This window comes from Pelophylax lessonae, assembly GCF_965119305.1.
Source record: "Pelophylax lessonae genome assembly, chromosome: 4".
NCBI lineage: Eukaryota > Metazoa > Chordata > Amphibia > Anura > Ranidae > Pelophylax > Pelophylax lessonae.
In genome coordinates, this window is record NC_138771.1 from 106,941,406 (window position 1) to 106,961,756 (window position 20,351).

At 42.0% G+C, this 20,351-nt stretch overlaps 1 protein-coding gene across 1 annotated transcript in view; it reads right to left on the minus strand.

The window, feature by feature from the left end:
- The window catches only part of THSD4 (thrombospondin type 1 domain containing 4), a 997,759-nt gene that overhangs the window by 709,147 nt on the left and 268,261 nt on the right, over positions 1-20,351 (minus strand). The window contains exon 5 of the mRNA XM_082253070.1: positions 10,537-10,966. Coding sequence (XP_082109196.1) covers positions 10,537-10,966 — 430 coding nt within the window. The remainder of the gene's footprint in view (positions 1-10,536; positions 10,967-20,351) is intronic.

Here is a 20,351-nt window from a genome sequence, read left to right on the forward strand (position 1 = left end):
GTTTTAACTTGGTTATATGGTACATGTTTGAAGCTAAAATTATAGCCACCCTCCTCCCTATAGTTTCACAAAATTAGGTGAAGAAATATTTACACATAATATTAAGATTTTGCAAATATATTGCTGTAAAGAAGTGTGTCTGCTTCACAACCGGGTTTTAAAATGTCTAAATAAATATATAGTAGATTACGTATATTGTAGATTACTATAACAGCTAATTCCAAGCCCAGGCAGAACACAATGTAAATATAGGGGAAAGCGGAATGTGTAAATATTATAACAGATTATGGGGGTGATTGACTAAAACTGGAGAGTGCAAAATCTGGTGTAGCTCTGCATAGAAACCAATCAGCTTCCAGGTTTTATTGTAAATGTCCAAAGAGGAACTGCAGTCTGCCCACATAATTTGTAATAAAAACATATTTGCCATTCTGAAGCTCTCTCCAACCACTTTGCATATTATTTTATATATACTGCGATTCTGTACCTGCCAAAAATTCTGCAGAAATCTCCCTCCACTAAGTCTGGCTGCAGCCATTTTAACTGTGGGCAGCTAAAGCTGCTGACTGTTCACGTCCTGGATTTACACAGAGGCACACAGGCACACACGCACACACACATATACAGACACACATATACATATATACAGAAGGAAAGACACACTCACACCACTGCTTGCCTGCACATTTCTCCTCTCTTGATGAATACTTATGGATCTTTGCAGTCTCCTGTTATCTCTGCCCTCATCAAGCCCCCTCCAGCTCTGCAGCTCACGTTGGCTTTCCTGTGACTTATCCCTCCTCCCTTGCTGGCAAACTCTCATGAGAGTGATAGAAAAAGCTGTGTGTGATGTCATTAGCCTAGGCTAATTAGCAGACAAGAAAGAGGAAGTTGGCTGTAAAAGGTATTTACTGGCAGAAAAACAATGTTTTACTATCCAAAGTAAAACAACAAGGCCAGAAGATTTAATAGATGGAAAGATGAAAAAATGACTGAAGGCCTGCTTTAATTGAACAAACTGAAGTTAGAAGTGGATTGGCTACCATGCACAGCTGCACCAGATTTTGCACACTTCTGTTTTAGTAAATCAACTCCAATATGTGTTCACAACTATACAATTTTTGTAGAAGAACACTAGATTCAAGGTGACTTGAATTCCCTAAACCCTGCATGGTGCATAAAGCAAAATAAAATGATCAGCAGTGCTGCACAAGCTAGCTTTTTTAAAGCTTACAGAAAGAGCAAAATTCTTAATATTCTACTTTTCACTATAAATGTACATAAAAGAATAGTGGCAAATGATTAACCAGAGACAAATGATTACACTAAGGAAACATTTAAAGCATTTTCTGTATAAAAATAAGCCTTATAGACTAGGTTTAGAATATTAAAAAAAAAAATCAGCACGAGAAGCGATCCTTACATTTAACCAGAAGTGTCCTTTGTGCTAATGCTGGCTGTCATAGTTGAAATCTTCTGTCTTCTGCCCCTCCCCATACCCTACAGCCATAAACTTCCAATGCTATGTGCATTATTGATCCAAGGGACCTCTCACAGGCACTTAAAAAGAGTGCCAACTATGTCCACCCTATTGGGGGTCTTCAGAGGACAGAAGTTATCCACCACAAGGGACGCTGCAGAATTAATGTTAGTACTGTCCCTTTTGCTTTTTACCGAAGTTTTACCTAAACTTAGGCTTTAAGGCTTCTACACCATTCTTTTTTATACAGAAAAAGTTGAGAGGAAAAAAATATCAATCAATAGAAAAAAAAACTTTGGCCAATATCACATGTGTGCTTCCAAACATATCACATAGGGTCTACAGTGATCGTAAAGACCCAGAAATAGAGCAAACATTACGCCACGATAAAGTTTACCGTTTTTGTGGTCCTACTGGCCTTCAACAGCAGGTAAAAAATTTCAGGAGCTTAATTTGAATAAATCACAGCATCTAGACTGAACTTTGTGACTGGAGAATTGACCAATGCAGTATACTTTTTCATCTATGATGTTTACCTAATCCTGTATGTGGCACCTAGCCATTACACTTACATAAATATTTGGTGCTAGAGGTGCTTTCCCTGGGCATGTTGCTTAAGGCTCCGTTCACATGTTAGCGCATGGATCGCGGGCAGAACCGCCGCGATTCCGCCCATGATTCGGATATTACTGCAAATCGCGGGACGCCTGTGCGTTGCCCGTTGATTTGCAATAGCCCCCCAAACGCTGAGCGATGTTGCCGCGATTTCTGCCTGCCTAATCGCGGTAACATCACGCAGAAAAAATCGCGGGACGCAATACACTCCAAAGAAGCACTTGTACAGGCATCCCGCGATTTGCAATATTCTCCGGATCGCGGGCGGAAACGCGGCGGTTCTGCCCGCGATCCATACGCTAACATGTGAACGGAGCCTTAGTGGTAGATAAGAGTTCAGCACCTTGAAAAGTAGGTATGGTGTGGAGTCCTGGACAATACACAAAAGGTACTGACTGTGAAGATATGGACACTTGTGTGATGAGAAGTCTAGGAACCCAAGAGGGTATGCAGGGTTTGGGCAAGGAGTAAGCAAAAATTGGATTTTTGAATTACCGTAAAATCCATTTCCCTGATGTTCATTGACGGATGCAGCTCCTGATCTTCTTAACCATTGGGTTATACTGCCCCCTACAGAAGTAGGACACTAGGTAGAAAAAAAGTCTGGCTACGCCTATGGGCAGTCCCAGGTGGTATACTCCCTCTCTCTGCTATAGGTACTCAGTTTTGTTACAAGCAGTGTCAGAAGAATTACAACTCCACAGAGGGTGGGTGCTGTGTCCGTCAATGAACATCAGAGAAATGGATTTTACGGATAAGGCAAAAATCCCATTTTATTTTTCGTTCATGGATGGACATAGCTCCTGATCTTCTTAACAATTGGGACGTCCCAAAGTAGTGTTAAACATGAGGGGTGGAAACAGCGAAAAGAAACTCCCTAGGCTAATTATAGTCAACCAGGTAAACAGGAGCTCAACCAAAAAACTGGAGCCCACCTGAAAAAAACAATGCACCCTCAAAGAGGACCAGGTCCTCTAAACAGCAGCCTGCAAAACCTTGCGGCCAAAGGAAGCATTCGCAGATGCCAACACATCCACTTTATAGAATGTTGCGAAAGTGTGCACCAGCGACCAGATGGCCGCCCTGCAAACCTGTGTCACTGACATCTGATGACTGGAGGCACTGAGCACCGGGGTAGGGTGCCCCTTAGCAGGGGAAGGAGGAACCTGACCCTTGATGAAATAGGCCTGAATCACCGTCTTTCTCAGCCACCTGGAAATGTTCGCAGAGGAAACGGACAACCCTTTCCGGGGCACATCTGTGAGCACAAACAGTGAGTCTGACTTTCTAAAAAACTCTGTAGCTGCCAGGTACATCTTAATTGCCCAGTCCACATCCAGGGCATGCAAAGCAATTTCCTTTGGATGTGTTGGCCTGGGACACAGGGAAGGCAACACAATGTCTTCATTGAAATGAAAATCAGAGACAACCTGAGGAAGGAACGATGGACAGAGGTGAAAAACCACCTTATCTCTGTGAACCACGAAGTACAGTGAAAGACAGGCTAACAACACCAATTCCTACACCCTGCGTGCAGAGGTGATAGCCACCAAAAAGGGCACTTTGTAGGACAGTGTGAGCAGGGGATTCAACCAAAGTTTCTCAAAAGGAGGCTTCTGGAGGACCGAGCACCAAATCAAGGTCCCAAGGAGGCAACAGAGACCGCACTGGAGGGGTTAAGTGCCTAACCCCCTAAGAGCGAGGATGAACCACAAGAGACTTAAACCACACAATGTACGTCTTCCACGTATGATGGTAGATCTTCCAAGAAGTAGATTTCCTAGCTTTTCCTAGCAGCGTTGGAATCACTGACTCAGACAAACCTCTATCCATCAGCACCTGGCGTTCAACAGCCAAGCTGTCAAAGCCAGTGACTGTAAAGCAGGATGGAAGATTGGTCCTTGGCACAGCAGATCCTCCCTGAGAGGACGCTTATAAGGAACGTAGGCAACCAGCTGCACCACATCGGCGTACCAAGCCTGGTGAGGCCAGTCTGGGGCCACTGAGATGACCAGAATCCCTTCTGCCTCGATCCTGCATAGAAGTCTTGGCAGAATCTTGAGATTAGGGAAGGTGTAAATCAGACGATACTGACCCCACGGGGCCACCAGTGCATCTGTTGCATCCGCCCATGACCAAGCCACAAACCTCTGCACCTTTCTCTTGAAGCCAGATGCCAACAGATCTACCTCGGATCTACCTCGGATATGCTCCACCCGAGACCCAACTGATGAAACCCCTCTGGATGAAGGGACCACTCCCCTTGGTGCAAAGCCTTCCAACTGTGGTAATCCGCCTGCAACTTTTCCACCCCGGGAATGTTTACGGCAGAGAGGGCTGGAACTAACCATTCTGCCCACCTTAGAATTCCAGGTACCTGCATAGCCACCAAGAAACTTCTTGTGCCCCCCTGGTGATTGACATAAGCCACGGCCGTGGCGTGTCAGATTGAATGTGCATGGACATCCCTGAAGACGATCAGTCCAATGTTCCAGGCACAATCTCATCGCTTGAAGTTCCAAGACATTGATCAGTAGCCTGGACTCTTTCAGTGTCCAGATACCCTGAGCAGAACTTTTTCCGAGGACGCCTCCCCAGCCAGACAGGTTGGCATCTGTGGTGACCACTATCATATACAAGGGGTGGGAGGATTTGCCCAGCCGATGAGCCAAAGAACGAAGCCACCATATCAAGGACTCTTTTGTTACCCGGCTCAGCCAGATCTGATTGTCCAGAGACTGCAGATTCTTGTCCCATTTTGTCAGAATCTCCCTTGCAGGGACCTCGTATGGAACTGCGCAAATGGAACCGCCTCGAAGGTAGACACCATCAGGCACAGCACCCACATGGAAGTTCAAAAAGTATGACCATCTGCTAGACAGCAGGAGACAAATTGCAGCCTGCAGTTTCTGGAGTTTGTCCAGAGGAAGAAGCACTCTGGCTAAGGCCGAGTCCAGAGTCAGACCCAAATAGTTCAGCTTTATGGACGGAACCAGAGCAGACTTCTGAAAATTCAGAATCTAGCCAAACTCCTTCAAGCCATTATGGTGATTTCAAGGTTTGCCACCAGAGCAGTAGGAGACTCTGCTCACAGAAGGCGGTCATACAAGTAGCCCAGTACCATGATCAGGGCCCCTGATAGGGGGGGACCACCAGCCCTCTTGTAGGGGGCCCGAGCACACAGGGGGGCCCACACAGAGAGGGGGATTAGTGATGGACAACAAATACAGAAATCTTCCTCCTGCACCTAAATCTGATCTGTCCCTCTCCCTGCTATCAGATTTTATCTGCTGAGAAAGAGAGAGTTGTACCTCACTAATCCCCCTCCCTTGTGTGGGCCCCCCTCCCAGCACTGGCTCTGTTATCTCTGCTCAGGAGTGTATTTGTAACTTTGTTTCTCTCTCTCTGTCTCTCTGATCACTGAGCTCCAACTGCCCAGCCTGTAAATTTTTCTCATCTCATCTTCATTTTTATTTAACATAGTTTTTTTTTTTTTTTTAGATTTAGCAGGAATTATGTGAGTTATGTTATATTTGTGTCTGCTAATAATGATTTTGTTGTAATTTTTAGCTAAATTTATCTTAAATATTTTCTTGGGGGGGGGGCCCTGCCAGGTAGTCTGTACAGGGCCCCCCCGATTTTTAACAGCAGCCCTGACCATGATCCCCCATTGACATAACAATGCTTGCACCGGGCCAACACTTTTGTGAAGACCCGAGGAGCAGAGGCGAGACCAAAGGTAACGTCACAAACTGATAATGCTCCTCTCCCATGGCAAAACGGAGGAAGCCCTGGAGATTGACACGTATTGGAATGTGAAGGCAAGCGTTCCTTGATGTTGATAGAGGCAAGAAAATCTCCCTGATGCAGGGAAGCCACCGTCATGCGAATGGACTATTCTGAACTTCTGCAACAGCACAAAGCAGTTCAGCGCCTTGAGGTCCAGAATTGATGCACCTTGCCTTCCTTCCTGGGGACTGTAAACAGGTTTGAGTAAAAGCCCTGAAAACGTTTAAAAGTCGGAAATGGGATCAACACCCTTTAAAGTAAAAGGTCTTGCACCGCCCGAAAAAGAGCCTGTAAGCGGACCGGGGACAGTCACACGTTGGAAGGAAAAAAACTGAGTACCTATAGCAGAGAGTGGGAGTATACCCCCTGGGACTGCCCATAGGCAAAGCCAGACTTTTTTTGCCTAGCGTCCTACTCCTGTAGGGGGCAGTATAACCCAATGATTAAGAAGATCAGGAGCTGTGTCCGTCAATGAACGAAAGAGAAAACCAGCATTCAATGAATTTGCAAGGATGAAAGTTTGCCTTTCACAGATGTAACCTCTCTATTGCCCCAATTATTTGAGGCTTAAACAACCAGGAATACAAATATGCAGAGGGACTGCTAGCCACATGGGAAAGATTATCAAGACACCATTTCCTATGATGTTGCCACAACTTAAAGTATTAGCATATTTTTTACTCGCACCATTAAAGTCTAAGTACAGTCAAAGTAAAAAAAAAAAAAAAGAAAATCAGCACAAGGACATAAATTACGGTCAGTAGGATGTGTCCCATTGTGCTGATTCCTCTTCTGCTAGGTGAAATCCACCTTCATTGATGCCCACCCCCACAGGTTTCTGGTGTGGTGGGAGTTAAAAAAAAAAAAACTGTTGTAGCTGTCACAGGCACTCAAAGAGTGCCCAACTATTTCCACCTTTTCTGCCAAGCTATTTTATTCATATAAGCTGCTATTTTTACTTCTATGAATGAACTAGTTTGCACTGGAAGAGGTGAGTGTGGATAGATGGAGGAGGATTTCACCTAACAGGAGAGGAATCAGCACAAGGGGCACACTGACCTGAACATATGTTCCTTGTGTTTATTTTTGTGGAGTTATTTTGACTGCACTTAGGCTATCTTTTTACAATAATGCATTTTGATTAAGCAAGGAAACATTCCCTGGTACATTGTTTTCTGCATATGTGTGCCCAGAAATCACTTTTTTCACCCTTCTTTACTTCTGGCTTCAGATCCCTGAACTTTCCGGCACACAGAGCACGTCACAGGTCAAGAAATCGCAATGGATAATACAGGCCCCAGGTGGGGGGATGGGGGAGTAGGAGAATGGCTTTTGACCATAGGCTTTGGGGCTATCCGTTTGTGTGGGTCTATGCAGCATACAGACTTTTGGTTGTAGTGCCAGCTGGTAGCACACATGCAAGGGTGACGCCAGTGGACCCTTCAGAGACATAGTCACTGGAAAACAGGAACTAGAAAAACAATTTAAAAATGCTATGTATTTTACCAACAATTTTAAAGAAAAAAATTTGGGAATGGAGCCCTAAATCCCCAATACTTTTTTAAGCTTTTGATAGAACAGGGAATGATCAAATTAATTTTCCTTCTCCTCACAAATACACAGCAAGAAGTAAAGGGAAAACTCTCCAACTGAGGAGAAATCCCCTACTGGACAGCTATTACTGGATCAGGTTTCTCCACTGAAAAATGTCCTCCCTATTTCAGTTCCGTTGTCACAAAGAACTTGTCCTTTTGAATAATTCTAGTTGTCTAGTGGTAATGCAGATCACCAGACTCTGCCAGGTAACCAGTAAAGCCAGCCATACATGGATCTAAATTTGGTCGGTTCAGCAGGGGCCGTCCAAATTGTAATCCATTTATGGCCACTGCGGTTTTACAGAAGTTGATCTGCTGATTAACTTCTGTACAACTGCCCTATCGGGTTTTCTCCGCTTGATCGGCACTGTCGGCTATAGCCAGCAATGCTGATCAGTGTATTCTGATGGCAGGGAAGTCTCTTCACTGTCAGAATACAATAGCTCAGCGAGGAGAATTCCCCTATCCACCTTGAATGTGTGGATGGGGAAAGTGGGTCAGTTTTTTTCATTCAACTCGCTGGTTGAACAAAGGAATTGACTTGTGTATAGACTGCCTAATCTTAGAAAAACAGGTTAGCAATTCTAGTCCTTTTATTTCTATCTGCACAAACATTTTCCTTTAAATATCTTTCTTCAGTTTTTTTTTTTTTTTTCCTAACAACACTTATGACACTCACTGAAATGAACTGTAATTTTATAGTCTATATAATACAGTATTTTATTGCTACTGATTACCCAGTAGACCAAAATATTTATGATTTTTGCTCTTGACATAAAGTGTTTAACTATCTGAAAGTATGATGATGGACTTGACTTGCAAAGTTCATTATTTCTCTACGAATAAGGACTTCGTTAAAAGTAATGCATTTGTGCAAATTGGAGACATTGAAACCACTGAAAAAAGCCACAGTGCACTTCTGTTTTCCTTTCTACTGGGACACATTCTGAAAATCACTTACTTCCCGTTGTCTGTGATTTATTTGGTCAGACTGCAATTTTTTCCACCCATGCGGTTTTAAGTGTATAAAATAACACACAGTATATTTACTCTTGTCTCTTTAAATCTACCTAATGTATAAAATAAGTTCCCCATCATTAAATGCCATACAAGGAAGCTTGAAATATTTTACTGAGCAGTTACATATGATTGTAAAATATATGATGGGGAAGTTATTTATGGTTCAGGATCAAATGGTCCAGCAATATTAAACAAATTTTACCATACTCTTTTTCCTCATCCACAATCAGTGCTTCTGGTCATGCTCTCTTATGTTGAAAGAAAAGCTATTATTAAATACGGATCATACATTTACAAAAGAAGATAGCATCTTTAATCATCAGAGTTTTATTGAACCTCTCATAATTCCTTTTTTTTTACAGTAAGAGTTAAAGATTTGTCTAAAATATACTAGGATAAAAACAGGGGCTTCAGCTTGCCAAACTAATATTAGGTATCACCAGCACTTGAATTCAACCTATTTTAAGAAGAGTGCTGCTTAAAGGACAATTTCAACGAAAAATAATTTGATGAATGTAGATTCACCTTTTTACAGAAAATGAAAAGATGAACTAACACTGGCATGTGTCCACTTGACCAATCGGAATAGTTCTCATTCACCCCAAAAGCCCTAAAGAAAGAGGGGGGGGGAAGAAGGGTCAGACTTTGAAATCTCTGACTGCTATACCCGCTGAGAGAGCTGGGAGAGCTAATCACCCACTGAGGTAGGTGCAGCGGAGACCAGGGGCATGGGGAGGGTGTAAGTTCACCTTTTCATTTTTTGCAAAAAGAACTTACGCTTTAACGGTTGGAAAGTGTCTAGAATTCATCCTTTGGCAAATTTTTCTTAAATAGTTATGTTTAAATATCTTCACTAGCATTTCTGGGTCTAGCTACTAACCAAGACCATAAAGTCCAATCTAAATCTAATTTTTATTTGGATAGGATGGTCCTTGGCATCTAGAATTCACCCTTTGGCAGATTTTTCTAAAATAGTTATAGTAAAATATCTTTGTCTGGCCTCTAACCAAAAGCCAAGAAGAGGGTCTTACATATTTCATGGTAGAATTTAAATAGTGGAAAACAAAATATTAACTTTATAATATTTTACTGAATGTCACAACTGTTCTGTGGTCATGTGGAATTATAAAGATCACATCGCTGAAGACTCAGGAAGTGAACTATGCAACTCACTGATATGGGTGGTACTGAACTATTTTAATCTAAAGCTCACAAACATAAACTGGACTTTGATGAGGAAAGTGATTACCACCCTAAACCCTAGTTAGAGACCACCGTTGATCGTTTAGGCTAACAATTCACCTCTGAGTAGAGTTCTTGACTTTAATGTGTAAGTTCAGTCAAAAGCTAACTAAAGCTAAACCTACTCCCACCTCCATTATAAGTCGATTCTATCTAACCCTGTAAAGAAAAGATCTATATACTTACCTATTCTGAAGCCACACTGGTCCAGTTACATAATCTCTCCAGTGGTGGCTTCTGTGTACAGGAGAGATTGCCAACAAAAACTGCAAATGCCTGGGAGATGATGTCACCCATAGGCTTAATATGGGGCATCCATTGTCAACTGCCCCTCTTCCACATTGAAGCCGCTGCTGATAGTTGATCATGAGACCAGACCATGAGCAGTTTCAGAATAGCTAAGTATACAGATCTTTTCTTTACAGGGTTGGATAAAATAGGCTTAGAATGGGATTGGGAGTAGGTTTAGCCTTAGTTAGCTTTTGGCTGAACTTTAACTTTAAGTTGTGGTTGTCAACAGATATGCACCAGTTACTTTAGTTTTATTTACATTTTGAATTTTTAAGTCCAAGATGATTTTATATGTTCACTGATCACATAAAAACAGCCACTGGTTTTTGGAGCAAAAACACTCCCCCTTTATCAGGGCTTACTAATTATATTGTGGACTTTAATGTAGTCACAAGAAGTTGTAACCAAATATTTATATTGCATCAGATACAAACTACTGTTTGTCCTGCAATCATAAAATGTGGCTAGCGGCAGAGACCTAAAAAGTGAAAAATTTGCACGTACCTGCTTATTGCACAATTTGTGCTGTTTGTAAGCACCAGTACAAGAAATGGCTGTAGATCCACGTTGTGCCAGTGGTTTATCTCGGAGCAGATTTAGGGAGGTGGAACCTTGTCTAGTAGCATCAGCAAATGAACTTTGTGCCATTGGAAGGGACTGGGAATGAGAAAACTGCAGATTTGATGAAGGCTGTGAAGACTCTTGCCTGACTGGAGTATAGAGCTCGTCCTGGTAAAGATTACTACGATGACTTGATGGGAGGCTGAACGACTGGCTCTGGGCTGCATTTTGTCCAGACATAGACTGTCGCCCTAGCTGAATCTGTCGTCTTTTTCTAGGGGTGTTTTGGCCTGTGTCGCTCTGTAGTGGCAGTATATAAGGAATCTTTCCATAGCCATATGATCCCGGACTGATTGCAGTTCTTGTCCTGTTTCTAGATGAAAAAAGAACAAGAAAGTAAAATTAATTCTTTCAATGTTAGAAATTCAATATACACAGCAAAGTGTACTGTAATACAATCTGCTTCTGAATTTAGATCATTATTAGAAACTGAAAACAACAGTCGGGTTGTAAGTGGGGTGACACAGGACACAACAAATACCCTCAGTGGTTCTTTTCAAGGAAGAAAAAGCAACCAGCTAAACTGGACCATTCATGCAATAATGAACTGTTCCCTCAATTACAAATTTGTTCCTTCCATGAAGAGGTTTTTTTCATGTCAGAAAGCTTGCAAACTTTCAGCCGCTTTCAAACTTCTATGGGTAACTCATGAAAAGAGCCAGAGGCAGCCAAGACCATACCAGTAAAAATTTAATAAGACTCCACTTGTTCAACTGAAATGAATTATTACTGTATTGACCCCTGGCCAGTAGAAGGAGCTGTAGGCTCCAAGCGTGTAGCCTATATCCCTGTCATTGCCAATGCTGATTCCCGCCTCTTCTGGTGACGTCAATTCCGCCCACGCGATTCACGCTGGTCATCACAGACTTCATGCCTCTTCACATCTCCTTTCCAGCTACCCAAACAATCTGTGGAGCCTGCAGGATGGCTGGAACCATCAGACTGCTGACACTATAATGAACGTGACTATCTCTTACGTCTTGTATTTTTAACCTTGTGAAATAAACACTGATACTCTAACACTACACTCAGGTTGGGCCTCCCCCCTTTCCCCTTTTTTGTCTATCTTACAGAGTTTGGACACACTACCTCCTCTAATTTTTAACTATGTATTTTGACTAATTAACTAAATATACTCTCTGAGTAGTTGTTAAGGGGCATACACCTTTACGTGCACCAGAATTTTACTTAATGATTTCATCTGCACATAGAATTTCAATTAATTGTTAATATAAAAATAAAAATTATCTGGTCTCTACTGTAATGCTAGATTAGTATACTGAGCTGCATCATAAAAACAGCCTTGTATATCATACAAGACAATGGCCCTTGCCATGTATTTCTATCACAATTATTGCATTCTTTTTTGTTCCTCATACTCAAATTCACTTAAGTTTTTCTCAAGTTACACACATTGCAAAATCACTGCAATAAAACCCTATTATGTTATCAAATTTTTAAATTTTATTTTCACTTGCCACTTTGCAAATCAGCTTCTTCCTGGTCCTTCCCCAATGGAATCACACATCTAGCACATCGATTGTTCTTTCCCCTGTATGCCTTCCCCAGCACGCACTCTCCAGTTTCAGGCTCAGTCTGCAGTCACACACTCCCACCACACAAACTGCATTTAAATATTATCCAGGTTCTCCCCATAGATATTGTACTCTGAGCTCAGACACACAGTCAAGAGGGTCAGAATTCACTGCTGAAGCTCAGTTCTGCAGCAGCCGCTCCTGTATTAACCACTCAGTGATCGTGTTAACCCCTCAACAAAAAGTGTTAACCCCGTAAATATAACATTAACTCTTTAGTACCCTGCCCCAGCACAGGTTTAGTAACCCCTCAGCGCTCATTCCCCTGGGCACCCCTCAATGTCCAGTCCTAAGCCCATGTGCATCATCTCCTTAGTGCTTAGTCCCGAGGCATGTATGTTAAACTCTCAGTACCCAATACCCAGTTTCTGTAGGCTAACTCTTCAGCACTCAGTTACTGTATGTATATACTTTAACATCATAGCATGTATACTTCTGACTATGTTAAATAATCGCTCAGCTTCCAGTACCCAACCAAAATGCATTAACCCCTTAGCACTAAGTCTCATGCGCATATGCAAACACATTTACTTAGTCCACCACACCAAATTAGTTGAATCTTTACTGACTTTACTAAGTGGGAATCTTAGCTTCATTGCCCCATTTCCTGTTTAAACAATCTCTGGTAACAAAACACTACCCCATCTCTCACATCCCCACTACTACCTCCAGTGTTCCTGGGCTCCAAAACACAGTCACTGCTAAGAACTTGATTACATGTTAGTTTTGCTTCTTTTCAACCTCCGTTTTCCCCAGTTCCACTAATACACCCCTACAGTTTCAGTATCCTCCCCACCATCTTCATAGTCTGCAGTTCTGCTGACACAATCCCTAACACTTCAACTGTCCCAGAATAACCTGTTTCCATTTTAGTGGACCCATTTCCTGGACACTGATTTCTAACCCCTATTCCTCCTCTGTAAAATCGTCTGTGTGCAGAACTTGGCCCAAATCCTGCTGCTCTATAATTTCCTAATTTTGTAAATGGGTGCCAAATTCATTATGGGGAACATTGCTCTACCCCTGCCATTTACCTGTATAGATATGACCATATATTTTAGTGATTGTGTTGCCATTTATTATGGAAAGATCAGCAACCACCATTTGTGTGTCAAAAGATTAACTGTTCCTCCAACTGCCATAGAATTCACACCTCTCCTACGCATAATGCCTGCTGTCATATATTTCATAATTCTCTCTTGCACAAAATGCCCAGCTCGCATACCCCCCTCCCACCTCCCCTCGTAATACTTTCTTTACACACTGCCTCCTACAGATACTCTTCACTGTCATACCCTCTGTACGCCTCTTCCGCCTATACTGCCCACTAAGACACTTCTTTAGCATTATTAGTTAGATTTCCAATCTTTTCATATTCTGGAATGGGCACACTGAAACAGGCTAGTGAAATTAAAATATTAAAAACATGAGATTTTGTTTGTCTATCAAGCAGGAAGTTTATGGCCACCTTGTGCGTAAGATCATTTATGAATATATCCCTCATAGGTTTGAAGGGCAACCTCTGAAAGGTAGAAAGAACTATGTTAAGGTCCCACAGAGTCACAGGAGAACTTACATGGAGAAAGACACCCTTCCTAATTGCCTTAACTAAGAAATGAGAGGGCAAAAATCTCTGAAACAGAATGGCCAAAGTCAAAATTTGTCCTTTCATAGTACTCAAGGCCAGCTGCTAATCTAGACCAGACAGAGGAAAGACAGGATGTGTCCCATTGAGCACATCCTAGGATGAAATTTCCTGATCTTGCACTATGCAAAAAAGGGATTCTAGGTGCTAAGGTGGACTATAATGGAGAGACGTTGCTAGCCTTCAAGAGAATAGGGATGTTTGAATCCGATAGGCCCTACTCTTTAGGAACAGGGCTTAAACAGCAAAGCCAGGAAAAAACAGAGCAGGACCAGCCCTTGGGACAGAGGGTCTAAGGAGCCCACAGGGAGGTCAGGTGGTTGCATTATCCTGACCGGACGTCATATGACTGTGGCAGGATAATGCGCCCTGCGCGCCCCCCCCCTGGGGGGCGCGCAGAGCGGCGATCGGCGTTGCTGCGTGTCACTCTGACACACCGCATCTCCAATTTCAGTAAAGAGCCTACTGACGTAGGCTCTTTACCATGTGACCAGCTGTGTCCAATCACAGCTGGTCACATAGTACACAGGAAGAGCCGTTGATCGGCTTTCCTCAGTTCGTGCCTGAAAGGCACGAGTAGAGGAGAGTCGATCTGCGGCTCTCCTGACAGGGGGGTCTGCACTGGTAATCAGAGCATTGTATAATACCAAAGGCTCTGTACAAGAGAAGCATTTTGGATCTTCACCCTGTGGCCTTCACCCAAATGTATCAAAATAAACTGGCACAAAGTTAAAAATGACTGTAGACAGAACAATCCATTAACTATTTCCTACTACTTTCATTTACATGAATGTTACCAGAACATGTCCATAGGTCAGGAACGCAGCTGTCTCCTTCACACTAGTACAGCTGTTGTGCTAACCCTACTGTCTGTAGCTTGTGATTCATACGCATTGCATACAGGCGTATATAAAACTAGCCAAGAAATTCTAAAAAGACTTTCCAGTTTAAACCTAAAAAAAAATATTCCTATTGTAAGTATGGAAAACCCCATTATCTTTATGTAGAGTAAATACAGTAGAAGCATTGTCCCATGAATATACCAAATTGATCTAATAGTGTAATGAAAAAATAAATGCCATATGATATGGTAACTGAACGTCAAATGAAGTTAAAGTGTATCGATAGCCAAAACTGTTTATTTTTTTTCGACATAAAAAGTGGTAGAGTCGGAACCCGTTACGATTTGTTTTGCTGGCTGCGTCCTCACTGGGAAAATTCATCCTTTGTATTTGTCCTGGTGACAATTGTCACTGGACCAGAAAGTTATAGCAAATTCAACACAAGGTCAGGCAAAATGAGGATACTAGTTATATTATTAACTTTCAGAGGACAATTCTCTCAGCATGATTTTCTCTTACTTCTCTGTTGCATGTGGCAGCAATTGTAAGGATACCCTGTCACCAAATTAACAAGGTAAAAGCACAATATTTATTTTCAATAATTAGTATTTATTAGCGCTTTATCTGCTGTTGGGGCACATGGTGAGGCAGCCATCTTGGGTGCACTCAGTAGAATGTCATGCTAGGGTAAATTTTTGTCTAGAGCTAATTATCCAACCAGCATGTCTTTGGAGTGTGGGAGAGAATAGGAGTACCCAAGGGAAACACACACAAGCACAGATGCCTGCAGGTAGTTTCTGACTTAGGCCCCTTTCACACGGGCTTTCGGATCAGATCCGCCTGTCAGTTTTTCAGGTGGACCTGATCAGATGCTCCATGTACCTCCATATGGCAGAGGATGTCAGCGGTGACATGTCCACTGACATCCATTGCTATCTGATCAGATGTGGTCTGTGAAATCCAGACGGATGAAAACTCAATATTCCATCCATCTGGAGGATCGGATCAGATGAAAACAGACAGGCGGTCCGTTTTCATCAGATCTCTCATAGAGGAGAGTGGGTATCTGACAGCTCTGTCTCTGCAAAGTAAGCAGAGACAGAGCTGTCATTCACCTGCTCAGCGGGGATCAGCGGATCGATCCCCGATGAGCAAAACGGAGTCCGCTGGGCGGAAAGCCAGTGTGAAAGGACCCTAAGACTTAAACTGAGGACCCTAACGCTGCAAGGCAGAGGTGCTCACCAATAAGCCACTGTTCTCAAATAGTTTAAAAGCTTACATTTATAATTTTTGCCTTTTACAAACTATATTTTATTCACTTGTAGTGTGCAAATTTGACCACTTCAGGAAGAGTCAATTCCCAAGCACATCCCCTTGCATATCATACCACTCTACTTTTCTGCGACTATTAAACTACGGTCTGTGCTGGCCTAGCTCATTTACTCTTGCTATTACCTCTTTACATAACCTTTTTTGTAGTTGCCAGAGGAAAAGTAAGGGGGAATGCTGTAGAATGTCTGGGGTTGGGGATTCTGATATCACATGATAAGATTGTGGCACCCAGCAGCAGGTTTCGGCCTTTTTGATGTCTGCACAAGGCAAACTTTTACAGGTAGCAACGTACAATACACTATATTGTCAAAAGTACCTCACACCATAATCCCCCATCCAAATGATTTGGAACAGTACACTAAGCAAGGTCCATAAAGATGTGGATGAGCGAGTTTGGCGTCGAGGACCTTGATTGGCCTGCACAGAGTCCTGACCTCAACCCGATAGAACACCTTTGGGATGAATTAGAGAGGAAGAGTTGAAGCTGTTATAGCTGCAAAGGGTTGACCGACAATATTAAACCCTACGGAGTAAGACAGGGATACCATTAAAGTTAATGTGCGTGTAAAGGTAGGTGTCCCAATACTTTTGACAATATAGTGTATGTTAAATGGACATATAATCCAATTGGAATATTTTTTAACCCTTCAATTCAAATTTAAAATATAATTGGCTATAATTGCATTTACAATACAGAAAACATTTTAAAATTGGCATTCTTTCGTGTCCACATCCATGTGCTGTGCTTTCCCTTGCAACCACAAGAATGTTCTCTGCATATAGTATGTAATCTGGTGCACCAAAAGGAATAGAACTTGTAACATGAATAATGAGGATGCCAAAGTTTACATAGTTAATTTCCTCCTCTGAGGCAAAACTGAGGCAAACCATTACTCATGCAGTGACAAGTAATTGTTGCAGTCTCAGAAAAAATATTTATAATAAAACAAATATATTTGCCAACTTTTTTTCTATGTATGCTCATACACATTTTCCATTGCAAAAAAAAAAAAATGTTTAAAAATCATTCTTAGGTTACTGTCTTGTGAATCTGATTAAGCGAAGGACAAAACAGCAATTGTCTTGTTTTTGATCCAGTGGCTTTTCTCAGGTTGTGTATGACCTGGGGCAATTTGGGGCATTGTACGAAAATAAATGATGCAGCACATGCAGTGTGCCATGACAGACAGGGGTGGATTTACTAAAGGCAAATAGACTGTGCACATTGCAAGTGCAGTTGCACTCATTTTTCCCAGAGCTTAGTAAATGAGATGAAGCTTCACTTTGCAAAGGATACCCAATCACAAAAAGGAAAATAAAAAAAACAGCATTTTGCTTCCACATGATTGGACAATGAAAGTCATCACAGCTTCCCCTTATTTACTAAGCCCTGGAGCAACTGCACTTGTTTTTAGAAAATCCTTTCCAAAGTGGACATGACCACACTGTGGTGTCAGTTGGAGGGGCTTAATCAGGCACAGTTACAGTGCCTTGCGAAAGTATTCGGCCCCCTTGAACTTTGCGACCTTTTGCCACATTTCAGGCTTCAAACAAGGATATAAAACTGTAATTTTTTGTGAAGAAACAACAACAAGTGGGACACAATCATGAAGTGGAACGAAATTTATTGGATTTTTCAAACTTTTTTAACAAATAAAAAACTGAAAAATTGGGCGTGCAAAATTATTCAGCCCCTTTACTTTCAGTGCAGCAAACTCTCTCCAGAAGTTCAGTGAGGATCTCTGAATGATCCAATGTTGACCTAAATGACTAATGATGATAAATAGAATCCACCTGTGTGTAATCAAGTCTCCGTATAAATGCAACTGCACTGTGATAGACTCAGAGGTCCGTTTAAAGCGCAGAGAGCATCATGAAGAACAAGGAACACACCAGGCAGGTCCGAGATACTGTTGTGGAGAAGTTTAAAGCCGGATTTGGATACAAAAAAATTTCCCAAGCTTTAAACATCCCAAAGAGCACTGTGCAAGCGATAATATTGAAATTGGAGTATCAGACCACTGCAAATCTACGAAGACCTGGCCGTCCCTTTAAACTTTCAGCTCATACAAGGAGAAGACTGATCAGAGATGCAGCCAAGAGTCCCATGATCACTCTGGATGAACTGCAGAGATCTACAGCTGAGGTGGGAGACTGTCCATAGGACAACAATCAGTCGTATACTGCACAAATCTGGCCTTTATGGAAGAGTGGCAAGAAGAAAGCCATTTCTTAAAGATATCCATAAAAAGTGTCATTTAAAGTTTGCCACAAGCCACCTGGGAGACACACCAAACATGTGGAAGAAGGTGCTCGAGTCAGATGAAACCAAAATCAAACTTTTTGGCAACAATGCAAAACGTTATGTTTGGCACAAAAGCAACGCAGCTCATCACCCTGAACACACCATCCCCACTGTCAAACATGGTGGTGGCAGCATCATGGTTTGGACCTGCTTTTCTTCAGCAGGGACAGGGAAGATGGTTAAAATTGATGGGAAGATGGATGGAGCCAAATACAGGACCATTCTGGAAGAAAACCTGATGGAGTCTGCAAAAGACCTGAGACTGGGACGGAGATTTGTCTTCCAACAAGACAATGATCCAAAACATAAAGCAAAATTTACAATGGAATGGTTCACAAATAAACATATCCAGGTGTTAGAATGGCCAAGTCAAAGTCTAGACCTGAATCCAATCGAGAATCTGTGGAAAGAACTGAAAACCTGCTGTTCACAAACGCTCTCCATCCAACCTCACTGAGCTCGAGCTGTTTTGCAAAGAGGAATGGGCAAAAATGTCAGTCTCTCGATGTGCAAAACTGATAGAGACATACCCCAAGCGACTTACAGCTGTAATCGCAGCAAAAGGTGGCGCTACAAAGTATTAACTTAAGGGGGCTGAATAATTTTGCACACCCAATTTTTCAGTTTTTTATTTGTTAAAAAAGTTTGAAATATCCAATAAATTTTGTTCCACTTCATGATTGTGTCCCACTTGTTGACTCTTCACCAAAAATTACAGTTTTATATCTTTATGTTTGAAGCCTGAAATGTGGCAAAAGGTCGCAAAGTTCAAGGGGGCCGAATACTTTCGCAAGGCACTGTAAATAGAACCTAGACACACCCATTATATATGTAACTGATAAGCAACAATCTTTATACCACCCCCAAATATTTTTAAAATATTGTATTATGGCAAAAACATTTCTTTAAACTTTTTGATAGAGTGGAAAAGGGCTAGAGACTCTGTCAAGTTTGAATTGTCCTCTGTGCTTCTGCTGGGTTGATTTAACATTTCTAAGGGGCTCGTTTGGAATGGAGAACTTATACTGCGATCCGCTTCCCATTATGAACTGCTGCACTATGCAATATGGGGTTAATTTACTAAAACTGGACAGTGCAAAATCTGGTGTAGCTCTGCATAAAAACCATTCAGCTTTCACTTTTTCTTTTTGCCAAAGCTGTATTGAACAAGCTAAATTTAAAAGCTGATTGACTACAAGCACAGGTGCACCAGATTTTGTACTCTCCGGTTTTAGCAAATTAACCCCAATGGGGTCCATCTCATTCATAAAAAATAGGTTTCAGTGTGTAGTCTGCACAATCGCCAAGTGAGAGACAAGGACAGCAGGTCATGTGACTTTCGAGGACCACCTTCTGACTTTTTTTTTTGAACTGTTATTTAGTTTGGTTGATTTTTGCTGGAAACCAGATAAGTGCACTGCATGTAGCACTACTTTTAAAATGAGCCCCTAGATGTACTGGTAGCTATTGTCCGAAAGACAGAAAGTGATGGGAAATCCAACATATTAATGTTGTCACCAGAACCGGAAGTGATGGCAAACTTTCTAGTGGTGAATCTTGTTCTGGTGACAGCTGTTCAAGAAGGGGAAATCCCCTAAATTTAGATAGATTTTTACTTGCATCTCCTGTAGCAGCATACAGAGTTTAGCAATCAGGAGTATGTAATGTACAGTTCATGCATACAGGGTGCACCATGAGGATGTAACATACAACAATAATGCCTCGTTTTCACTGAGCGGATCGGTTCGGGTCGGTTCGGTACGGTACGCTAATTTGAGTGTTTCCATTATGAAAGTGGCCCATACAACTGAACCAAACCGCATCATTCCTAGTCCTCCTTCAGATGTAGGGCCATAGAAAATGGTACGGTTAGGGCGGAGCTACTGGCGTCACACGATAGATTCCACTGATTGGCGGACAGGAAAACTTTAATGCTCACGTCAAATGAAAGCGCAAAACAAACACCTCATTTGGTGTAA